The 16,619-nt window shown below is 37.2% G+C and overlaps 1 protein-coding gene across 4 annotated transcripts; it reads right to left on the bottom strand.

Moving 5' to 3' along the window:
• Positions 1 to 1,718: 1,718 nt before the first annotated feature.
• Positions 1,719 to 9,932, bottom strand: LOC113108121 (ly6/PLAUR domain-containing protein 6B-like). Of its 4 annotated transcripts, none has more exons than XM_026270949.1 (7): positions 9,817 to 9,932; positions 9,667 to 9,747; positions 6,753 to 6,841; positions 4,895 to 5,020; positions 4,686 to 4,784; positions 4,474 to 4,601; positions 1,719 to 4,380 (listed from the first exon to the last, which is right to left on the bottom strand). In XM_026270949.1, exons 3-7 carry the CDS (start codon positions 6,763 to 6,765, stop codon positions 4,210 to 4,212), a joined length of 537 nt encoding a protein of 178 aa, XP_026126734.1. In that variant the 5' UTR covers positions 6,766 to 6,841; positions 9,667 to 9,747; positions 9,817 to 9,932; the 3' UTR covers positions 1,719 to 4,209. The 4 variants fall into 4 exon arrangements, with proteins under 4 accessions (XP_026126734.1, XP_026126735.1, XP_026126737.1 ...); XM_026270950.1 differs by having other exon boundaries at positions 9,667 to 9,735; positions 9,817 to 9,918; XM_026270952.1 differs by lacking the exon at positions 6,753 to 6,841.
• Positions 9,933 to 16,619: the final 6,687 nt, after the last annotated feature.

The raw sequence follows: 16,619 nt of genomic DNA, 5'->3' as shown, positions 1-16,619 counted from the left end.
AACTAATTTGAGCAAACAATTATATAAATAAAGAAAATGAATCTTTCAAAATAGCTTAGGAAATCATTAATAATAATAATTTAAAAACCTAAGAATTGTAGAAAAATTACATGATTTTTTTTTTTTTGTATGTGTAAAACCTGATTATGTTCTCCAGCATTAGAATTTTTAAAAATCTCATGCTACAATGGATGCAAGAAAATCTGTACATCATGTGGCGTTCACTTGATCAATATTCTAATTTGATTATTGGATTAAAGGGATACTCCACACCAAAATGAAAATTTGTCATTAATCACTTACCCTCATGTCGTTCCAAACCCGTAAAAGCTTTGTTTTCAGAACACAATTTAAGATATTTTGGATGAAAACCAGGAGGCTTGTGACTGTCCCAGGCTGCCAAGTAAGGCCGGCGACACACTGGCTGCGTGGCGCAAGCGTCTCAGCCGCGTGGCATGTCGGTTTTTAATTCGGCTCCCATGTTAACAGGTTAGAGCTAACAGACCGCCTGCGTGAGATGCGCGTCTCAGGCGCGGCTCGAGAAAACGCTTGTTTGCTAGAAATAGAACCGACGCCTATTTTTACCGCGACACGCGCGTGTTGGAAGCTTTTCCAGACAAAATATAATAGGAAAATGTGTTTAAATGTCATTTTGTACACAAATACATATGAATTCCTGATATTTTGATATTTAAAAGTCTATAGGTTGACATAAATTCAGATATAAATGTAATAATAAAAAAAAATAATAATAATTATCGATTTTCAAATATTGCACCTGTCAAACATAATCTATTTCGCCGTCAATACTTTTGACGGTGTCCTTTATCAGTAGGCGTAGGTGTGCAAAAAAAGTATGTATTGTTGTAATGAAGACATGAGCCTGGTCTGTCAACGGTCTCCCTCTACAGCAGCAGCGCGCCAGCACCAGAATTGTTTACACACAGAATCCGCCACGCTTCTGGGACGCTTCAGACACGCGGCGCTCACGCCACGCAGCCAGTGTGTCACCGGCCTAAGTTACACTGTTACTCAGAATTGTCCATCTGCCATCTGTGGTTCAACCGTAAGATTATGAAGCAACGAGAATACTTTTTGTATGTGAATAAAACAAAAATAAGACTTTATTCAACAATTCCTTTGTCTCTCCACATCATTCACATTGCCTACACTCTTCTGTGTCAGCAGTGCCACAAGGATGTGCTGTTGCTACATGTATTTATGCTTTGATTGGAAAGAAAACAGCACATCCTTGTGGCGCGGCTGATACAGAGGAGCAGTTTGAGTGATGTGGAGAGACACAGAGGAGATTTTTGACAAAGGTATTGTTAAAAAAAAATTATATTTTTGTTTTATTCACATACAAAAAGTATTCTCAATCACTTCATAACGTTACAGTTGAAACACTGATGGCAGATGGATTATTCTGACGATGCTTTTCATACTTTCCTGGACCTTGACAGTGTAACTTGGGACAGTCTCAAGCCACCAAAGTTTTCATCCAAAATATTGTAAATTGTTTTCCGAAGATGAACGAAGCTTTTACGGGTTTGGCATGGGGATAAGTGATTAATGACAAAATTTACATTTTGGGGTGGAGTATCCCTTTAATGACCTAAATTAGTATTATTATCATTATTATATAATAATAATTTATTATTCTCTTTATCTATAACAATTTCTTTCTTAAAAAAAAAAAAAAATCCAATGGTAATCTATGCACAGCACTATGCAATAAAACATACTGTGAAAAGTTTTAATTAGTTACAATGTCTTTTGGTTGGCTAGGATTCTCACAGCAATGCTTCTAGATGGAAGAGACATGAGCTTTCTGTCTTCTCATCTGAACAGACTAGGTTCTGAATAGTAGAGACACATGCGGTGCAGATGAGAGCAGCAGCGCTGATACGGTTTTCCTCAAAGGGAGATAAACAACTCTCCAAAGCCTGAAAGTGACAGACTCCAACTCCACGCCTAATAAAACCAGAACAAAGACAGCCAGCAGCCAGAGCAAACAGCACACACGACGAGACAGTCAGCGGAGCAGGAACACACACACACACACACACACACACACACACACACACACTTTAACTTCATAAGTCAGTATAAAGCAGCTACACGGAAAGCAAATCTCATTTCCTCTGCAACAATTTTAGAGGAAGAACCATATGTCATGTTTGGTTTAGAGAAAAAAACCCCTCATTATTCCAGACAGCAATGATATTAATGGTCCACGGCTTTGTGTCCCACACTGAGATCCTCTTGGGAATGTTTTTATTGTTCTCAGAGCTCTGGGGGGGAAGTTGCTCTTTTGTGCTGTTTGAGGTTCAGCTCCCTCCTCAAAATTTAAACCTGGGCATTCTCACGTGAAAAGACAGAAACTGTCCTCAGATCAGCGTGGAAGGAATTTTAAAAACGTAGCCCTGCTGCTCTTATACAAAAAGCACAGCGGTATGTTATAGATTAAAGAGATGAGAAACCGTTTACACACTCAATCAACCCAGTGAACGTAAACAAGACTATTTATCATAACTCACTTCAACATTCATGAGAAGGAACACAGCCGCGTTGTGAGGTTTGTACATTAACATCTATAAAACGGTTTTAGAACTAGGTCTTCTTAGGGTTTTTTTTTACATACAGAATTTCCTATTTAAAATTGTTTTTTATATGCCATGACTAAAAATTAAAACAATTACTGAAAATTGCAAAAATGATATAGACTATATAAAAAGGTTGTTTTTTATGAGTTTTAATTACATTTTCAAAGTTTTGATGACAAATTAAAGTATACTTTTCTTCAGTATTTTGATTCCGAGTGAAACTATCAAATAAGAAAATAAAAATGTAGGATGAAGACTCAATACTACTTATCAGTTCTTGATTGGATGAAGGCAAAACAGCTAAATGCAAACTTGCATTAGGTTGAAGGTCAGTGGTGTGGTTTAGGACATTTTGGTTAAAAGTTATGAGGTTAAACTTTTTTTTAACATCATTCACAATAAAATAAATAAAATATATTTAGAAAATAGATGAAAGTGAATTTTCATGTAATGCCGTAAGGGAAATATTAGTAGCATAATAACAGAGTATTTGTCCATGAACACCTTAGGAATAGTTTCGGGAAAGTAAAACATGACAGCATTTGCAATAGTCAAGACTGAATAATTCAAAATATACCTAATTGTAATTAATGAATCACTGCTTTTACATGATGCAGGTCCACCTTCTTAAAGCACTGATATTTATGCAGCAATCCAGATCTCTTTTAGAGACATTCACACCATTTAGAAAACTAGAACAACACATCCCGCGTCCTCTCATTGCTGTGCTCGGCCTGTGAGACAGAATCTGGGACCAGAGCCACAGGAACATCCCACATTGACACTTCTAATGCTCAGTGTGTGAGCCTCAATTTGCTCAATACAAATCCAGTGAGGCAGTATAAGTTAATTCCACTGCTTTAGTTGCTAAATGCTGTTTTGCAACCCGTCTGGTTCTCTGTCCTATTTAGCACGTCATTAGTAAGCAGTGATTAGAAGCAAAAGTACTCCATTGACAGATCTTCCTGACACAGCAACTTCCCGTGCACACAGTTCCTCAACCACTGGCTGTCTCCTCGCTGAAAAATGAAGATATGGTTTTGCTGATTTGCATAGTTGAGTTGCCACTACACCATTTGGTTGCAAAATGCATCTGTCTCCACTCCAAGTCATTGTGTTTTCTAAGAGAATAAAATAATTTTAAGCAATGTATAAGTCACAAACATGTCATTATATTATTGTAGATTATTCATTGTCCACAACTGTTTTTGAAGGGAGCCTCCAAGTGTGAAATTGACTTATATTACAGCTCCAGACAGTCACTAGTAAGTGCTCTTCTTCTTGTGGTTCATTACCCAATCAGTCAAGCCATGATGTAATTTTTCTTGCGGCTCCAGAGTGATTAGTCACTGATCAGTCATGAGAACATCTGCGAGCCCATCAGCAAAGATGCCAATCACATTCTTAGAGAGAATCCTGCGAGTGCGACATCCTGCCACTGAGATGAATGGGAACGCTAGCTTTCTCCTGCATTATATTACAGTGTGTGACCTTAATGAAAACATCCATCTGACTGTATTAATATTCCAGTGTGGATGACGTCTCCTCAGTCTCAATGATTTGCAGTGCTGTTCATCACCGAACAGGTTCTTATGACTGAGGATCACAATGGTAGCAGTCCCAGGAGAACTGGGACCAGCAGGGTCACACAATCCCAGATCCTGAAAGTGGGTGCTGCCGAGCTTTGGGTTTGTCTCTGGGTAAACACTGCATTACTGTGATTGGTCGGCAGCTCTACGTTACAAACCATCCCTTCACAGCAAGAAATGCACTCCTGCAAGACAGAAACACATTTTGCAAGTGAATAGTTTTGATGTTAGATATTATACATGGGTATGAGTGGAATAATGTGCATGTGAATACTCACATGGTGTGTGTTTTTGTGATGTCTACAGCCAGCTAACTGGCATTCTTCACGCACAGCACATCTTTTGGTAACTAATTTTGTCTTTCCATGATGGCTGAAGTGGTGTATTGTCATACAAAATTGAGTATCTGTAAATGAAGAAACAGGTTTTGCTAGTGATCTAGAGACAACTGTGCAGATCTGAGAGTGGTGGGTTTGTTTAGGAAACTCACTCTGAGGACACCACACATCTTCTGCCCAGCGGTTACAGCTGTAGTTGTCTAAGGCCTGTTCACATGTGAAGCACTTGAAACTCTTGGGGTATGGGGTGGCTGCACAGACATGAACACTGTGTTATAGTATCGCTATAAAGTCACTGGAAGTTTACAAAATTAAAATGAATGAAGAAAACAACTAAATGACCTGGAATAAACAAACTCACCTTCTACAGCAGGCATGATATTGTAGAAGTCAATGCTGTCACCTGTCACCAAATCAACAAGAAGCTGGACGAGAACAGTGACTAAGGCCAGATCTGCTGCCATGTTTAAAACACTGATAGTGACTCCTAAAATAAACAGTCGAAGATAAAGTTTAAGTCTCTTTCTGTTTCAGTCTTTGATGCACGTTCAAAAGATTAGGGTTGCATTATGAAGTGCCAAAGAGCTCTCGGATTACATACAAATATTTTAATTTGTGTTCAGAAAATGAACAAAGGTTTTATGGGTTTGCAATGACATGAGGATGAGTAATTAATGACAGAATTGAACTATACCTATGACAGAATAACCACTAATCACAAATGCCTAAATAACAGAACAGAAATAGAGATGATGGATGGATGGATTCACACATTACTTCTTTTAATTACAGCAAAAGGCTCATACTCTGAAGAAGCACAACATATGAATTCTAATCATCCAAACAGTATTAATTTCATGCATTATTCAATTAACTGAATGAGCTGGATTCATGACCATTTACATAAAGCCCTCAGGTACAGTACTTCAATTGCAAGTACCTACATTTTTAAGCAGGAAACCAAAATCCAGCCTAATAACTGATGACGAGGGACTAAAGTCCCCATCCACGTCTTCCGCCCCCATTTTTGAAATGTCTTGCACCTGCCCCTGGCATTTTAAGAAGCAGTAAGGCACGGTGACCTCAGAGGTTAATGATTAAGGCTGAACACATTCTCTGAGGACATTAACATGCTCTAGTGCTTGTATCCATCAGAGTTTAGTTACACAGCATTGACAATCTCACTGTGTGTGATGGACGTTTGCCTACTGCGTAACTTATTTCCTGTTTGAAAAAACATGAGAGTGCATCAGCGAAACATGCTGTGGGCAAGTTCTTTAAATACATATATTTTACTTTTCAAATGACTTAAATCAAGCACTCAGCATCAGTTTAGTACACAGAATTGCACAGGCTCTCCTTCATCTGCAGACAGCATATGGTTTAAAAGCAAACAGACGAGTGTCATTAATCTTGTGGCAGTGACAATCTTCTCCTAAGGTCTCTAGCAGAGTAAAGAGAGATCACACATATATAATGACTGACAGCACAACAGCAATCAGCTCCACTGACCTAGAGGTTAAAACACACACAGGGGCCTGCAGTCTGAAGCTTTTCAGCTCCAAACATAAGTGTTCTTAGGTCACAAACCAGCCAGAGCACATGTAGGGTCTTAAAAGCAGTTCATTAAGAGTGAAGAGCATAAAATGGCCATTTGCATGCATCTTTATTTTGGCATTTTTATGCTGATTTCAAAACCACACAAACATGCGCTCATTCTTACATACACAAAGGCTGCATTCTGAAACATGGTTGGATTTTAGATCAAAACCGTAGTCTAGTTGGATATTTAAATGCATTTTTTGACAGTAAATATCTTTAAGTGAAATGAAAATGTAAATGAGTTCTAGAGGCCAGTTCTGTCTGACTGTTGTGAGAACTTCAGAGGCCTGTTGATTGCTTCAGTGATCTGTGAAGCTACCTGAATAACCAAGACTTTTAACATAGTAACTTTATATATATATATATATATATATATATATATATATATATATATATAAAACATCTGTTAGAATCTGATATTTAGAATTTACAGAAACTTATGCCTTTAAAAAACACATACCTACTCATCCCATACAAATATCACACTAAATGATATTTACACAAAACATGCATAAATTTTATATATATATATATATATATATATATATATATATATATATATATATATATATATATATATATATATATATATATATACACACACAACAAAGACTTACCTTTTGTCTGCATGGAAAGCTTATAGGTTTAACAGGCCAAGTAGACAGATTCCCTGATAAATGTGCAGAGGCTCCTGTCTTGACTGAGACTTTCAAAGGAAAAGGAAAAGGAAAAGGAAAGAGAAAGCTTAGAAGACATTTTCCATTTCAGCTCTCTCTCACAACAACAGAAAAGAAACCACTGACCCCAACCCTCCTGAAAACCCAGGCTTCTGATTGGACGGCAGGTGCATTGTGGGGGTGGAGCCTCTAGCCTTTGTGTGAAGTCAGTGACAGTGTGGTGTCAAGCCAGTCTAGTCCATGTAATTAGCATTCACACAAACACACTTAGCTCACACCCCATCTCCTTAACCTCTGGAACACCCAGAACACATGAACTGTACTTTCCTCATTACACTATATGAGTGATTCATGCATTGACTTTTGCTAAATCTGTAGAGATCAACACTAAAACCCACTAATGATAAGAGGTACTTGATAATCTTTGGGGGTTTGCAAAGTCGATTGCTTTATTACTTAGAAATCTCTAGCAGGGAGATTCAATTCATTCACTGTATTGTAAAAACTATTCATGAGGATCTTACATCTTACAATTTAAAATAACTTTTCTATTCATTTATTTATTTTTCATTTAAAAAAGTAATTACCAATTTCCTTTTTAAAAACAAAACAAAAAGACACACTTTAATGGTAGTGCATTATACAACACCTACTTAGAGAGGTGGTTATTTAGCGTATCATAAATAAAGCTTTTTATTTCAGAACCAAGCATCACCATGATTAAACCTTCTGTCATGCACTTGCATGGGGAAAATAAACAGTTGAATTTGAGCCAGGACTGCTAACACATGGAAATGAGCAGGGATCGCCTTACTTTATTTTATTTTTTACCAATGTGGCATGCAGGTTATTTAGGCTTTAGTTCCTCAAGGGGAATTTACCTACTGTGATATACTTCGAATAAATCACAAATTAAATTACATCTTATAAAATAATTTGACCTACAGTATAACTGCGAGCAGCAGCAACAGTTAGCAGTACAGTATGTGTTATTCATCTATGGAGAGCTGCCATTGAGAGGTGAGATCATCAGTGAGTGAAGTGAGGAAAAGACTGCTGAGTGTACAAATCACATCAACACCTCAATAACAGGAAATACAGGCTTCATACTGTGTGTTACCACTGACTTTCTGATACAATATGAATATCATGTACTAAAATATATTACAGTATAGCCTTCTGCCAGTCCCCATAAAAAACTACATGTGGAATATCAATGAAATATGATACAGCACTGCTCATATGATAGCTTCAGCTCTAGCTGTCCCTCACGGCTGTCACAGTAAATATACAGCTGTGAAATCTTCCAGTCTTGTGTAAACATCACACCACCGTGAGTTTTAGTGCATCCTTTGAGCTTTATAAAAGCCTGATGTGCTGACAGGGTTAGAATTACAGGAATGTTCCCAGACTAACCAGGGCTTTTAAAAATCCCTAAAAATTAATGGTGGATTATCCTTTGAATAACCAAATAAAACACTGGTGATATTCTCAAATACATTCCTGAATATTTCACGACTGCCTTTTGGCCATAGACAGTTTGTTTTTCCCCATTTATGTCTTTAAGTGAAGGTTTAAAGCTTTATGGTTTATGTCATGGCACTATTTCTATAAAAATAAGAAACGGTTCTTTAAACACATTTTAGTGGAGAATGCTAATCAGCCACTGTCTTGTCCTGCCTCCAGGGAAAGCATCTTCCACAGTGACGATTTCAAAACAGAGGCTCAACAGGATTGGAAAGGAAGGAATCAAGTACAAATTGTTGTGACTTCAGGGTCTTTCTTCAGTTAGTCTTAGAATGAGTTAATCCACTATTTTCAATGAGCCAGAGAAATGTAATTAATATGACTTTTCTTCCTGGTCTTTCAGAAATAGACTCCATAGCTATTAAGAGTCACTTACAGCCACATGCTTTATTTATGTCTTATCTTGTGTTCTTAAGGGATGGTAAAAGTCAGACTGGGTTCATACTCAAAGGAGATTTGCAAACATAAATGCCAAAACAAGATGTACAGTATATGTCCAGGAATACTATATTTCTCTGTCATCTCTTATACTGGAACACACTGCTGACAGATTTACTACTTTGTTTTGAAACCAGCAGATTTCTGTCTTTTGACAGATAAAACAGGACACATGACGTGCTCTTCTATAGGTGTCTCAAGGGCCGGAGGGCTTTTCTGATGGCCTGAGGGCCGGTGGATCCATTTCATTACATTATACAGTGCTCTATTTCTGCTTCTTTGAGGTTACAGTTGAAAAAAAAGAGGAATGTGAAGAAACTGGGGAAGAAATGTGATGTCACATGAAATCTAATCTTTAAGGCCAATCTTCAGATGTACTGGACCAATCTAGCTTTTTGTCCTATGATTGGCATGATTTAATGCTCCTCAACAACCTTCTCGTAAATGTGATCCTAAGTCTAGCAATTTAAAAACAATTTGTCTGAAAATAAAGATTAAAAAAAAAACATTCCCACAGTTCACTTGGAGGCACCTGCATAAGTCCGACCCAGATCCTGAGCATTCAAGTGAAAAACACTTAAACCCACATGTCATGTCTCTTGAAATATGTCATAACTGAAAGCTTAGCATGTGTTAGAAAAATAAGCTTTAAAGACCCAAACGCCCCGGTTCCAAGACACTTTGAGGTATCAGATTTCTTTTGGAATATGGGCAGAAAGTGACATCAAAGCAATATTTCTAAGACCTCCATGTTGCTCAGTACACAGTAACACTGGCAGAATTTCAAGTACGCCACACACTCAAGTGTGTATATATCTACCAAGCTCATGAATCATCATGGCATGGCAACACTGAAAGAACAACTCAAACATTCAAATGTTCCAGTTACCTGAGACTTCCTGTTGAGATCCTCAAATGGATAAATCGCTTCCACTTTCTCTCTTAAACGACTTTCCTCCTTAAGAAACAGCTGATAAAAAAGGGAAAACAATTAGAGTAACCACACAGTTAAATCTATCTATCTATCCAGACTGCTTACTTGACAAACATCTTCATTTCCTCTCTGGACTGAAAGAGTTCAGGATTTTTCCTACACAATCTTCTTTGTCTTTCATTGGTCAGTCACTGGTTAGGTACGTGAGCCCACCTTCACAGGAAGACAGGACCGTCATAAACACACCAGGTCAAGGATATAAACTCAAGGGGGCTTTGTGTGACTCCTTTTATTGCTCATTTGTGATTGGTGCCTTTCCACTCCTTTATCAATACTGACCAAGTCAGCACACAGACATGTAGGCTGTAAAACACAGAGGCCTGAGGACAATACGGGGGGGCTATTAGTACTCGGGTGGACTAGCAGACATCTTTTAATAAAAAAACTATTTGTGCTTTACATTTAAGTCATATTTTAATTTTTTATATTCTAAAGTCACTTTAAATAATAAATTAACTCACAAATGCATTTGAACTCAAATTAAATGAAACAATTTTTTAATTAAATAGTACTAAGTATCGATTAGTACTGAGAATAAAAGAAAGAAAATGAGCAGATCGTGGTAATTTATTTATTCCGGTCTTTATTTGTTAGGGAAGGATGTAGGCTAATAGTTTAAATCTGTTCATTCTGTAAATCTATTACTAACTTGCACAATCTTTTCCATCAACAGATAAACATCAGAATGGCAATTGTTTATTGTTATATAAAACTGCCATGTAAAGATTTCCATTATTTCCTTCAGGCTAAGTCATGTGGATAACGGAGGTGACGTACAGTCATAAATTCAGGATAATGCCTTTCTGTTATCCGATCAGGTCTAGTCGTGCCTAAGAGAGATTTGTGTGGAAAATCCCTGAGGTGTGTATTTATGTGTGTGTGAAGATGAGGGTCATGGTAAGTTAGGATAGAAAAAGAAGCTTGTAGTAGATAATTCTCAATTGTGAGAAGACCAGCACTAGTTGTTACACATTTAGTGAAGATTTTAGTCTTAATTTTTAAGTTTAAGTCAATTTCTGCTTAGGCACGTACCTTAATATCCTGACTACAAAAAGCCATCAAAACATTCCCACTGTTGCTGTCCTGAAAAAACCTGAAGTTGAACTAGCTGTGACCTGCAGTTCAGTTTACTTAAACAATAATTAATAACTTAACAAATCTACAAACTTCCAATGATTATAGAAAACGTAAATGTAATACTTAGCATCTTGGCTAACAAAGGCAAATTCTAATATAATGAAAGGATATATTTTCAAGGCAACATGTTAAAAATAAACTAAATCAAAGCTTATACATATCTGACAAAACTACTTCTTAAAAGTTTGGAGTCGATAAGATTGTAAGATCAGAGGAGTGAGCCACACCGTTTGGCACCTGAACTGAACCATGAAAAAGGTTTCAGAAAGGGAAGCTGAACGTCTCTTTCCACAGCAATTTTAAGGGCATCAACGGCCACCCTGGTAAAATTACACGCTTCTTATATTTAGCGTTAAATTTCTTTGTGGGCTCTTATGATTACTTTTTGGTACATGACACCTAAAAGCAGCTTAGAAAGCTTTAAAGAAATTCTGAGAATGTGCACTTGGTGTCTCAACCCTTCATTAGTCCATCCAAGTTAAAAACGGGTCTATCTAAAGGAATACTGTCAGAAGTACATCATGAACTGAGAAGCAAATTGGTCTTCTGTCCCAAAGCCTTTAGACTACTTAGACTAACTGCCTTTCATAATTATCACAAATATTATTTAATCTTGGTAAAAATTGGTAAATTTTAAATGGTAACCAGCACATAACAAATGTGTATAGCTTATCTGTGCATACAAAGAAGAGTTATCCCTTCCAAGGTTCGTATGTTGAGAAAGGAACCCTTGAGTGTCAGTCTCTCTCATTACATGGGGGTGAGAGACCAGGGTCTGATTTAATTGGCCAACTGATTACAGCGCACACGCTCTTTCGCTCGCCCGTTCTCCTGCAGACTCTCAGAAGCCTTCCTGTTTCTCTGGCCCGCAGGTTCAGAGAGATCAGAGCCCCGCAACAGGGCTTCCTTTTGTCTGCCTCACTGGGCTTGGGGAAATGGAGATGAGTTTGTCCATTTGCCTCTGAGGCCACAGCGAGAGGCTGGATGGGGCCCTGGGAGAAACATGGGCTCAGGTATCACTAACTGCAGGTGAAGCATATGGCTCTGAACAAGATATCTAACTGAATGAGATCTGGCGAAATCCAGCATGACTACAGATGTTCAAATGATTTGGGCTCACACTGGATCCAAGAAGTTCTTAAAGTTTATAATATCAGTCACACTTTATTTTAAAGTCCAGTTCTCACTATTAACAAACTATTAATTGCGACTTTTCCCCTCAGTAAACTCCAAATTACTCCTGATTAGAGTAAGTAAGATAGTTTTTAAGTTTATGTATTAGACAAGGATGTAGGATATGGTCATGCAGAATATGTGATTAGAAGTACTAATAAACAGCCAATATGCATGCTAATAAGCAACTAGTTAAGAGTGAGAAATTGGTCTCTATACTAAAGTGTTACCATAACATTTTTCACACACACAAAACTAAATGATTTATTAAAATTTTAAAAAGAATAGCTTTTGTGACATCATTTGTGACCATCAGAGGGTCAGTTAGAAATTTGGTGAAGCATCAATTTATCATTTTATATAAATTCTTGCAGTCCTATTAGTTTTACAGCAGAATATTACTGGAAATATATGAGTGCACATATACAGTACTTGCATGATGTACAATACTTGCATAAACATACTTGGCTGAGAACAAACTTCATGGTTTCTGTGCGTCAGGCAAGCTTGTCTGAGCTTCGGTTTACTATATTTGATGGACTTTATATGGATGGGAAAGAAAAACTATGACAAAATATGTAGCAAATGAAGATTTCTTTTTATTCGAAAAAGAAAGTTAAGTCTTAAGGATTTGGAACAACATGATGATGAAATGATACTAGAATTTTCATACATCTCTTTTAATAATCATCTATTAAATTAAAAACATTTCTGCATGTTGCACTTTGATAGGTCTAAGGCCAGAGTTTTCAACCAGAGACTTTTATCCCAAAAACCAATTTAAAAAATGAGCTTCATATATATGGTCTATTGACTGACTCAATAATTAATAAACAAAAGGAGCAAAAAGGAGAAAAGGTGTTGCCAAAGACACTAACAAAAGAAAAGGGAAGCTGACTAAAATAGTCTCAACTCAACCTGACTACACAGAAGACAACATCCACTGACATCCTAAACTAGGCAAGTAAACAAAGTAAATGAGTCTTTGTGCTGCACAATGTGATGGGTCCCTTATTCACATCCAGCACAAGAATCATACACACAGCAAGGAAGGCAGTGGGCCAAGCCTCCACACAATAGTAGGTCTGAAATTCACAAAGGACTCACAAAAACAGATTGTAAGCAAAACTTGCCAGTAAAAGGGTCTAACAAATATGTTCTTAGTCTTGTTCTTTTTTAAAAAAAAATTAAAATAAAAAAAGAGTTACAGTTTAAGTGTTTGGTTATGATGAATAGATAGCTGGCAGTTGTTGGCAATGAATGGTAGGTAGGAAGAGTAATCAGGAGATTTGCAGAGAAACAGATACGCCCCAAAGGGCGTAACACTTCCCTTCTCTAAAATGTGCTGCTTTGTAATCACTAAGATCTGAATTAATGCACTTCTTTTTGCATTTCCTAATCATAAGACTAACACAACTCCATCTGCAAACATTGGAATTTAGTTAACCTGAGAGTTAAATTTAAACATAAGTGCTGATAATTGGGTGTAAATGAGTAATTCATGTGTCTGAATAATTTAATTTGTCCAAAAGCTGCTTATTACTCTTCTAGAACGTTTCTATTCAGCTTAATTAACCGGTCAGAGTGCTTCATCCAAAAACACACTGGGTTCAGAAACCCAGACCTAAGTGCCCCATTACGCTGGCCACTGCTTTCCACGCATCTGATTTGTGGCGTGTGCGGATCTAATTCCGGAGATGATGAGAGATTCTTTTCCAAAGTGCTCTCGTCAAGTTAAGATTAAATAGACCCTTTAACGGTCTCACCTGGACTGTGGCCAAGGTAACTGAATAGAGATGCCTGGACATTTATTCTGTGTGAGAGTCTCCCTGCATTCTCAGGTTCTGATGAGGATTACAGTGGCTCTTATTGAAGAGAGCAATGAGAAGAATGCAGACTGTGCTAAGTGCCATAATACTGCAGAGGTCATGTACAGTTTACCTGAAGAATGAGAAAAAGGTGAAATTACCGCAGGAATAATGTTGGACTGCCCTGCCCTGAACTGCAGACTGGGCACTGTTGGCTTAACCAGATCCTGTTATAAATGACAATTTGTTGCTCAAACTTAAAAAACTATATTTTCATGTAGTGCCTAGTTTAAGAAAATAAAATAAATAAATAATAAACATACATATATATATATATATATATATATATATATTATATATATATATATAATATATATATATATATATATATAATATATATATGTACATTACAATACATTTTATTTGTAATGTGCCTCTTACACTCAATGCGCTACAACAGTATATATAGAAAAAAACAAATAAAAGAAACAACACTACTCCATGATAACAATTCACAATGACAACATAGTAATAACAATGGCAAGAACAACTGTAAAGATTATAACTGAAAAGCTTCACTAAAGATATGTTTTGAGTAATTTCTTAAAACAATCGAAAGACGGAGCATTAGGAAAAGGCAGAGAATTCCACAACCTGGGAGCAATACAAGAGAAAGACCTCCCACCCCATAGTTTTGAGTTTACAACGAGGCTGGTACAGAGTAAGAGAACCAGCAGAGCGGAGAGACCGAGATGGTGCAGACACTGTGACCAAATTACAAATACAGTTCATAGTAAATAATGAACAAACCTCATAAGGGAGGACCTATTCTTCAACTACAGTATATAAAGAGTTTATTCTAGATACTCTACTAATGATTCCTCTGACTTTTTGGAGATAAAGAGTATGTGTTTCTCACCCATGACCCCGGGGACCTCTGTTGCTATTCATGACCTTGAGGCCAAGAGCTGGTTGACCCTACTCTGTCTTTCTACTTGGTGTCACTGCGATACTCAGGTCAGGCTTTTCTCCACGCTTGACCATCCCCAGTCATTTCAAGAGGGATTCTCTCACCTGAGCTAAAGCACATTCACACTTTCTGCTTCTCCATTTATTGATTTTTTTGTTCTGGAGCACAAACAGAATTGGTATCTTTCAGGGTGTAATCATATAGCAGTAACTACTACAAACAACCTCTTTAAACCTGAATGTATTGGTCTAAACATGCCCACAGTGAGGCAGGGCCTGTCAGGATAGTCGTTAAGAAGTGGGGCACAAAAAATACAAGTCAGAACCTTTCTATGAACTGAAATGACATCTTTTACATCATTCCTTGAGCTAGAACATGACATAACTCTAGAGTCATGATACCAGTCAAGAGCTTGTACTTTAAGGTTTGATGAAGACCCACTTGTGAGCTCTAAGCTCCCTCTCAAGTCAACTGTAAAGAACTGATATTCATGACTCATTCTAATGATAGACTGCAGGAAAATAGCTGAGCTCTTAGCTATCGTAAGCAGCACTTCAGGGAGTAAAACAACCCTGTGTTTAAAGTACATCCAAACACCTATTAAACGAAAAGATCTCCGCACGTCATCCATAAAGGAACAGACCCGCTCAAAAATGTGGAACGACATGAGCATCCAAACAAATAAGAGATGAATCTTCTCCTGATTATATAGTAAACATGAGTTGAAATTACAGTATCTTTGCTATGCAAACATAAAAAGAAGTGGTTTGGCATCGAGCACAATGCAGTGTTAGTCAGTCAACAGCAGCTGCGACCTCTAAGATCACCAAGTCTTCGTGCATCTGTCCCCCTCATCTGTCCACAACAGTCCCTCTGAATCAAATAGGGCAAGCAAACAAGGCTCTTACTCTCTATGCAAGTGATAAAAACGTAATTGGCGTGTTATGCAGCCACTCCTGAAATTCCACAGTAATTGCAAAGGTCTGAATCAGGACCAAAACAGCCGAGTCATGTGGCTTTGATCAGAACAATTTTATGTAGAACATCCTAAGCAAAGTATTGACAAAAAATCTGAGACAAGGACTCAACTGAATTGATGCAGCATTCTTACAATTACTTAGACATCGTCTCTTTAAATTATAATTGGTTTTCTAAATATTTTTGGCTGGTTCGATTAATTTATTTAAAAATACATAATAAACAACCTATACAAGCACTAACTCTAATACACCTCTTCTGTGATGAGCATGTTTTTAAATTCTTATTCTTTTTTGAAAGCTGTATATAAACAACTGTCAGAATGGCAACAGCTATAGGTACTCACAGCGCGCCGATGTCCAGCCATATCTCACTGATAATCGTGTGATATTTATGGATGTCAAATTCTCATTTAAGTCCAGCATGACCTGTTTACTGTTCTCGTACTTATGGGTTCATTTTTGAAGTTTTGAGAGCAAAAATGAGACCACATCCAGTGCAGAGGGATGTTTTTTAGAAACCAAATATTAATTGATCTAATTTAATCCTATTAAAACAACCAACATCAGTTACTCTTTGCCAGTGTCTTCTTCTTCAGGTATTACATAATGTGTTTGTGTATGTATTATGAATTTGAAAAATTTGCTCTCAAATAAAGCTATCAGATGGCTTCAGAAGACTTGGAATACAGTTAGCCATGTGAAGTACTGTTATAATACTTTAATGCGTTTGCTATTTATAGTGCTTGATAGTCATCACTATGAAATATTGTAGCATGGGAA

Source organism: Carassius auratus, chromosome 9 (genome assembly GCF_003368295.1).
Source record: "Carassius auratus strain Wakin chromosome 9, ASM336829v1, whole genome shotgun sequence".
NCBI lineage: Eukaryota > Metazoa > Chordata > Actinopteri > Cypriniformes > Cyprinidae > Carassius > Carassius auratus.
The sequence above is the reverse complement of the archived record's forward strand: the minus strand, read 5'-3'. Positions and strand labels throughout refer to the sequence as shown.